The sequence below is a fragment of the Nannospalax galili genome, unplaced genomic scaffold, assembly GCF_000622305.1.
Source record: "Nannospalax galili isolate Female #2095 unplaced genomic scaffold, S.galili_v1.0 scaffold1421, whole genome shotgun sequence".
NCBI classification, from domain to species: domain Eukaryota; kingdom Metazoa; phylum Chordata; class Mammalia; order Rodentia; family Spalacidae; genus Nannospalax; species Nannospalax galili.
The window spans coordinates 553,476-561,880 of record NW_008345746.1 but is presented as its reverse complement, the minus strand read 5'-3'; the positions used below and the strand labels follow the sequence as shown (position 1 = coordinate 561,880).

At 54.2% G+C, this 8,405-nt stretch overlaps 1 protein-coding gene across 5 annotated transcripts in view; it reads right to left on the bottom strand.

Moving 5' to 3' along the window:
- Positions 1–6,271: 6,271 nt before the first annotated feature.
- Positions 6,272–8,405, bottom strand: part of Kcnt1 (potassium sodium-activated channel subfamily T member 1) — an 82,114-nt gene continuing 79,980 nt past the window's right edge. For 4 of the 5 annotated variants that reach the window (XM_017800305.1, XM_017800306.1, XM_017800307.1 and 1 more), the window contains one exon: positions 6,272–8,369. In XM_017800305.1, coding sequence (XP_017655794.1) covers positions 8,252–8,369 — 118 coding nt within the window. In that variant the 3' untranslated portion in view covers positions 6,272–8,251. The remainder of the gene's footprint in view (positions 8,370–8,405) is intronic. The other variant, XM_008841927.2, reaches the window with a different exon arrangement.

Sequence of the window (8,405 nt, the reverse complement as noted above, 5' to 3'; positions counted from 1 at the left end):
CGTGGTGGCGCACGCCTGTAGTCCCAGCACTCAGGAGGCAGAGGCAGGCAGATCTCTGTGAGTTCAAGACCACCCTGGTCTACATAGTGAGTTCCAGGACAGCTGGGGCTACAGGTCAAAAAGACCAAAAACAAAACAAAAAAAAAGTCCCTCTCTGCCACAGAGTCACTAAGACCCTTTTGTTTTGTTTTGTCTTTTAGACAGAGTCTCTCTGCAGCTCCAGCTGGCCTGGAACTTTCTATGTAGACCAGGCTGGCTTTGAGCTCACAGAGATCCATCTGCTTCTAACTCCCGAGTGCTGGGGACAAAGGTGTGTGCCACCACGCCTGGCCCACGGGTTTAAAGGTGTGCACCACCACGCCCGGGCCACAGAGAAACTTACAGTAACCTGAAAGCCTCCTTAGTTTGGTTCTGGAGCTGGTTTTTTGGCTGTGGAAGGTGTGTAGGAGTCTGTCTGCTTGCTGAGTGGGTCTCCAGTGACAAGAGCCATGGTCGCCTGGTTCTTGCCGTCAGCAACGCCAGCTGTTCTGTGAGTTTGTGCATCTTCATTCCTGGCCCCTGATCTATGGGTGGGCAGGTGAGGCCCCCACCTAGAGAGCTGTGTTGGCCGCTGCAGAGAGGCCTTGAGGCCATAGAGGGTAAGTAAGGCCGACATCGGGGCTAACCTTGGTCTTCCAGGTTAGATCTAAGCTGGGTCTGTTCTCAGGGAGTTCGTGGGTTTCTGCATCTAACTGCTTACAGGCAGCGTGTGAACAGATTCATCAGACCTGTCAGCAGTCTTGCCGTGCTCTTACCGTTCGTAGAGTCACTTGAACTCTGTTAACACTCTGTCCCTCCTTGCAGTCATTAAGCCTTTGGTTTGCCTTTGCTGCATCCTTGCTGTGGTAAGGCTCTGGCTCACAGCTGCCTGGCGGTGATGCCAGGCATCCTCCCTGTCCCGCCTGGGTGCCACTGTGGTCCACCAAGTGCAGTGTTCTCTGTAGATTCCCTTTCTTCTCAGTGTGCCAGAAGTTAGGGTGGATTTTATTAGATACTTTTCATGCCCATTGAAGTGATGGTGTGTTTTTTTTCTTACTCTGTTAATAATGGAAAAATCTCTGATTTTTTATTGTTTAACCTTTTTTCCTGGAATGATCCTTTTGGATTTGGTTTGCTGAGAGTTTGTAATGTTTATGCTGCCAGAAGGAATGTGAAGTTGAAGGTTAAGGTTATGAGGGCATCATAAAACAACCTGGGAAGTGTGTCTCGTTTTTTCTTTAGAGGAGTCTGGCAGTTGTATGGATTTCAGCAGGGATGCTGGGCTCATCTTCTGCTACTCTAACTGCAGAGCTGAGCAGCTTACAGCAGAGTTTGCCTCGAAGTCCTGGAGGCTGGAGGCCTGAGAAGAGATGGCGGGCAGCCCTTCCGCCGCCACTTGCCACAGCCTGTAGATAGTCTCTGCCCTGTGTCTCTATATGGGTGTCCCTCTGTCTGTGTCCTGATTACTTCTTATAAGGACGCCAGTCAGATTGGTTTGGGGCCCCCATGACCTCTTTTCTCCTCAATTCTCTTTCAAACCCTTATTACCAAACCCAGTCTCATTCTGGCATTTTGGGGCTAAGGGCCTGAACATGGGATTTGGGACACACGTGGCCATCATAGATGTCCTCTCGGCAAGACTTGTACTTGAAGAGCTGACATTTCTCCAGGCTTATTGACTGATCTCCCGTGATTCCCCTCCCCTCCATTTTTGTATGATGAAATATTGGAAACTGCCCAGAGAACCAGCTGCTTGTGTTAGTTATGAAAACAGCTTTATAACCTGATGTTCAGAGGTGGACCCGGGTGTGGTGGTGCACACCTGTAATCCCAGCACTCTGGAGGCTGAGGCAGGAAGGTCATAGGTTCAAGGCCAACCTGAGCTGCATAGTGAGACACCGAGGTATGCAGGTGGGGAGCATGGCCAGGGAGGTGCCAGTGGGCTCAGGCAGAGCAGGTAATGGACCAGGTGTTGGTTCCTGTAGGGACCAATAGCCTGGTCCGAGCTGACCGCTGCTAAGTGCCTGGGCCAGAGATGGGGCAGATTTGCCGTGCTCTGGTACTGACTGGTCTGGGGTACAATGGAGCATTAAGACCAGATGAGGTACGTGAAGTGGCTTTACTAATTGCAGGTGGGTGGCAGAAGGCAGCAGGAGCCAGGATTCTTTCTGAGGCAGAATTGATGCTGTAGGAGTGCTGCTTAGGAGACAGTGCTGGGGAGCGAGTAAAAGAATGTGGACGAGAAAGAGCCTTGTACATGTGGTTTGTGGTTTGATAGGTGAGAAGGGAGCACAGTCAACACTGGCCGAAAGCAGCTTCCTTTGCATCCCTGGGTCCTGCGGGGTGGCTATGATGCACTCCCCCTCCCCAGGTCCCGCGGGGTGGCTGTGATGCACTCCCCCTCCCCAGGTCCCGCGGGGTGGCTGTGATGCACTCCCCCTCCCCAGGTCCCGCGGGGTGGCTGTGATGCACTCCCCCTCCCCAGGTCCCGCGGGGTGGCTGTGATGCACTCCCCCTCCCCGGGTCCCGCGGGGTGGCTGTGATGGTGAGGGTCTCACGGGCCTCGCTTCTACTTGTTTATGCCAACTGCCTTCTCACCCTGTGTACCTACCACTTCAGGACCTGGGGCAGTCAGAGAAGCTGACTGGGCCAGGCATTGGTTGTGGAAGGATTCAGGAGGCCCTGGGCAGGCAGTCTGGACCATGTAGCCCAGTGGGCCCTAGAGGACAGACCCAGGAAATCTGACTCACCCCTCATTGGTCCCATAAGTGATCAGAATGCCTACACAACCATACTGTTGATCTTGAGATAATACAGCACCTGCCAGAGCTCTGTCCAGAAGCCAGGCCTCAGCCAATGCCTGCTGCTCACTGAGTGGCGGCCTTCACATAGCCACTCATTTGTTCTAGAACAGAGTTGGGCCTGCTGTTGTCTGCAGGGGTGGAATAGAGACCATGTGATGTAGGCAAGCCAGAGGCTACTTCCTTTAAGTTGGGATGTTGGGAGTTGATGGGCCAGGGGGAACATGGGCGAGGCGGGAAGACCATGGCCAAGAGGCTGTACCACCTGACAGAAGCAGTCTGCAAATTCAGCCTCGAGAGGATGCCTTTGGGACCCGAAGCTGTGGGGTTGGCAGGAGGGTGTCACTGGGGTAGGGAGGTACAGCTTCAGAGGTGGGCAGCACTGAACAACTTGACACCAGACCAAGCCTGAGCAGGGCAGGCGATAGGCCCAGCTGGCCGGGGAGAGTTGGGGGTGGGGGGAGATGGACGACGAGAACATCCTTTTTTTTTTTTTTTTTTTTTTTGAGACAGAGTCTTCCTGTAGCCCTAGCTGGCCTGGAACTCAGAGAGATCCGCCTGCCTCTTCCTCTGCTGGGATTAAAGGAGTGCACCACCGTGCCGGCGAGAACATGCTTTTTAATGGAACTGAAGAACAAGAATTCAGAAGCTGTTAACTGACTGTTCCTCAGCCTGGTGTTGGAGGTTTGGACTTGAAATGGTGGAGCTGGTAAGTGTTTGGGCCTGTTCTGGTTCCTGTTCTCTACCATGGCCACTTCAGACAGGACAGCTTGGCCAGGTAAGAAGTGTGTGAGCCAAGGTGGACATTCAGAGTAAGCCTGTGCACACAACCCTCTGGACAGTGCTGGGGCTCACAGAGAAATAAGCTTTGAACCAGGCCTTGAGACAACCAATTCTTCTACTCTGACAGGAGACGACTAGGTCTGAACAAAGCCGCTCCCCTCCTGTTCCTGCAGGCAACTGGGCCTGGATGGTGTGGAGTGAGTCCATCTTTCTTCATAGCCACAGGGACACCAGGATTGGATCAGCATAGCACTTGGCAGCTTGCCTCCAAACCAGCCTGTGTCAGATTCCTCAGAGCCCCAGGGGGCAGGCAAGTGGGGGCTGTGGCTACCAGCAGGAATCTGTGGCCCACACCTCAGTTTTCTGCCCTGAGTGTGATGTGACATCCCACATGGGGTCCTGAGACGGGAGAGGATGTTAACATTCAGCCATGAGAGCCCAGTGAAGTTTGGGCTTAGCCATACCCTGACAGGCATCTTAGTTGTGCTGTGGTGGGTAAGACAGTTCTGAAGATGAGTGGGAATTCCATCATCCCACATAGCCTCAGGGTAGGGAGCCCTGGCTGTGCCATCCCAGTTGTGCCGCTCCTGCAGGTCAGCAGTGCAGCCTGTGACGGTCTCCTGTGTCATGTGTTGATTGCATCAGGTCCAGGGCCCTGGCTGGGCCTAAAGGTTGGTTGTCAGAACCCGTCCTGAGGAGAGTGGACGGAACAGGGACCAGCGGTGCAGTTATGGGGGGCTGTCCTAGCCTGGCTGCCCTTTGTGACTTCTTGGGACCCCAGGGTGAAAAATCAGTGCAGGTAACCCCCACCCCCAGCAGTCTATCCCAGTGGGAAGATGGAGGTTCTGTGCATGGACCTTGATGGTCTGAGCCCTCAACAGTGGGCAGGTGCCTCAGTTCCCCTGATGAATGAGGCACCCTTCTGCCCTAGAATCTTTGAGAGGATCCCAGGTCTGTGAGGGAGGTGTACCTCAGGCCATGCAAAGGACACAGGACATGGCCCTGTTTGGCATCCCACCTAGTGAACACAAGCTTCAGGCTGAGGTCAGGGATGGGGTGTAGAGGAGCCCTACTGCTGTTTAGGACATCTCTGTTGATGCCTGTAAGGTGTGCAGAGCTGGATGCTTTCACTTGGGGAAGGAGTAGGCCAAGGAGGTGCCAAGACATGCCTGGCCGCAAAGGTCAGGGTTGGCGCTCACTGTGAAAACTGCCCCTCCTAGCACCCTTAGGGGGAGGGGAGGTGCACAGTTGCCCATGCAGGCCTCATAGGCATGGACAGTGACTCACCCTAGGGCTCTGGGCCAGGGCTGAGGCTGTTGGACAGGCTAATGTCACTCTCAACTCAAGGCTGGAGCACTGCAGATTCCTGTGTAAGATGGAGCTTCACTGGGAAGCTACCCTGCAGGGCCTGGGACAGACAGACAGAAGCCCAGCCTGGACTGGACGCCCCTTCCTCTAAGGTATGACAGAGCAGACGAATGCTGAAGCAAAGGGCCCCCAAAGCTCCTGCTAATGTCACAAGGACGAGGGTGGGTATAGCCAGCACCCAAAGGCATCTGTTCGAAGTCTAAACTGCTGCTGTTCCTGCCTCAGGAGTGCTAATTGAAGCCCCAACCCCACCCCTGGGCCCTGGGTCCTGTGTAGTGAGGTGGAACTTACAGCTAGGGGCTGAGGCTCTGGACTTCGGTGTGAGCCCAGCTTGTACTACTGTGGGGTCCCCATCTAGAACTGCCACAGATCCTTCCAGGACACTGACCCCAGGGCCACCTCTCCCCACTGGCCCAATTATTTAGAGACTGAAGATGGATGAGAATCATGACAAGTTAGAACCTTAAAATGAAGAGAGACTCCTTTTAGGTCAGCAAGATGTGACTCAGTGGGTCCCGTTTAAGATCAGCCGGTAGGTATTTGAATGGATGTGCCTGAGTGTTCCTGTAGAGATGGACTAAAGTCACACATCTTCAAGAAATGTCTTGAAACCCTCCAGACATCCCACTGGGAAGCCTATGGAGTTGGGTGGGAAGGGCTGGGGGTCACGTCCTGTTTCCTTCATGGCTCTGAGCCTTGCTTTGTCCTGTGGGACTGTCTGTCACCAACCAGTAGAACCACCTGCAGTCAGTGCAGGTCATATGCGTGTCTGGAGTCACCCTCCTCTGTGCTTGCACTGCACTTCTCTTAATGCAAGTTATTGGGGCTACCTGAGACCTGCAGGAAACACTCAGGCCTCAGCCAAGTCCCCTGCACAGGAGTTGCAGCTGGCAGGTACCTCAGCTGAGCACTCCCACACTGCTGTCATTGTGTCACTTACCCACAAGCTACAACACCCAGGGCACTGATGGTGTTATTGTTTGGGGCAGTTTTCTGTTAGGTTAGAAACAAGAAAAATTAAAAGTTCCTAGTTTTGTATGCTTTGAAAATTCTCTTGCTGTGTTTAAATTTTTCTAGCTCCTGATGGTCAGTCCAGGGCCCTCTCCACTTAGAGCAAGTGTCTCATGACAGCCCTTGAGGCCAGCAGGGTAGAGGGCAGGGAGAGCTGATGGTGTCCAAGCACAGCTGGAGGCCGAGATGCTGCAGAAGCCAGGATGTGGGTGAGCAGACCCGGGATGACCAGGGAGGTCTGGGTGTCTCCCAAGCTTGGTGATAAAGGACACAGAGGCTGTGGAAAGTTGTAGGTGTGCAAGTGGCTTTTATTGAGCTGGTGACCGACATCTCAGTGCACAGTCCCTCCTGGTCCCCAGTGCCAGTTATGCACAGGGCCTGGCATCCTTAGCAGCTGGCAGAAGACTGGGTGGGATGTAGCTGCTCCCACCTGTGGGAGGAGGGACCCCCCTCAGAGACCAAAAATGTCTCAGTGCCGCAGCTGCACAAGAGAACACAGACCCTGACCCAAATATGAGTCAGGTGGCTTTCCCCAAGGTGCCTCAAAGGGGTGGCAGCTCTTCCCAGCATGGCTTGAGGGCTTCAGCCCCATCCCAATGGAGCCCAGAGCAGCTGTTGTGTCCTGGGCTCAACAGCCAGGCAGATAGCCCAGCAGAAAAATGCGTATGGGTCTAGGCCAAGGGCATGAGCAAGGCAGGCTCAGACCCCTCCTGTTGCAGTGATGGCCACTGACAGACCCTAGTCCAGCCGAAACAAGCCCAGGTCACCCCAGCCCAATGTCAACTACCTGCCACTCCCATAGGTCCCAGGTCCGGCTCCAAGTAGTCACAGTCCAGTCCCCCATGCCACCTCACTAGGTCCCCCATTCTTTCTAAGCAGGTGAGTGCCAATCAGACAAGGAGTTGGGGTAGGGGCAAGTTGGAATGCAGGCAGGGAATGTCACCAGGCAGGTACAGCAACTACCTTAACCCTGTATTATCTGCCCACTTGGGGTTCTATCTGCTCTGATTAGGAAAACCTGGGGTTTTTTGGCCCTTTCCTTTACCTCAGCCTCTCAGGGTGCTCAAAAGCACATGGATAAGGTGCACATAGTCCCACCGGGGCATCTTCCTCCCCGATAGGTGTAGGATCTCCAGGAGCTGTAGGTCTCAGGTGAGCCGTACCTACCTCAGGGGCGTGCTCTCCAGGGAGTCCTCCCCAGCTGCCCAGACTCAACTACCTACAGCCACAGGGGATTTGATTATGGCATTTTTGGAGGGCCATGCAGACCAGGTCAGGTTGAGGGTGGAGAACCACATGAGGCAGTTCTAACCCTTAAACAGGTGTCTTGCAGACCCAGTGTCCTGGAACTAAAGTGGGCTGCCATGTACCACACATGCCTATAGAATACATCCATTTAATAGATTCTAGTGCTGACCATATAAACCACAAATGGGAACAAGGCCAGCTGCCAAGAGCTACTTCTGGAGACCAGAGGCATGGGCAGAGCCCAGAGCTAATTGTGCTTCTCAGATCAGGTGTTTAGAGACAAGGCTTTGCTTTGAGTGTGTGAAATGGTCCATGGAGACTTATCGCCTGCCAGGCTGTGTCGCCAAACACCATGGCTGGAGCAGCTCAGTGTAATAACTGGAAACAGCATCTGACCTCCATAGCCAAGGGTGCAAGGCTCCTCCAGGACCCCACATGCAGGGGCTGCACAGCCCCAGCCCAAGTGCCAAGGCTCTCTTCTGGTTTTCACCTCCTCTTGAAGGGTACAACACTTCTGCTGGCCCCTTGCCAGGTTGCGGGGGTGGGGGCATACCCATAGGCCCTGGTGTGGCTCCAGTGCCATGCAGAATCTGTGATTAAAACAGCAGGTTGGGTGGCCAGAGAACACAGCTACATTCCATGCAGGGGGTTGTGTGTGGGATTCCCCAGTTCCAGGTCCTTCTCTCTCCCCTTAGCATGTCTAGGGGACGGTGGAACCCAGAGTAGTGTCCAGTCCCTGCTTTGTCCCCTCACATCCCACTTTGGCCAGACCCCAGTCACGAGTTGCGGTACATGTGTAAAGAGTCATGGATCATACAGATTTGTAAAAATAAGTTTAAAAATGCTTCCTGCCAGCTTCCAGGGTGATAGAGTGGTCTCCTGACTGGCCCCACAGTGAGGGGTTCTTTTCTGGGGCTGTCTTGGAGCCACCATGTGGAATATAACTTGCCCTGGCCAGGCCAGCATGACAATGTACCCAGTGTGCCCACCAGTCTGCCTGTCCTGGCACAGGCTTCAGCTGCTCAGAGCTGTGTCTCATCCCGGGTCTCAGGGTTACAGGAGGAAAGCTTGTTGCAGCTGCTCTTCCGGCTCTGGGAGTTGCTAGCCACGTGGGCCAGGGGGTCGGAGCGGATGAGGTACCTGCAGAGGATACCAAGCAGGGCCCTGGAATAAGTG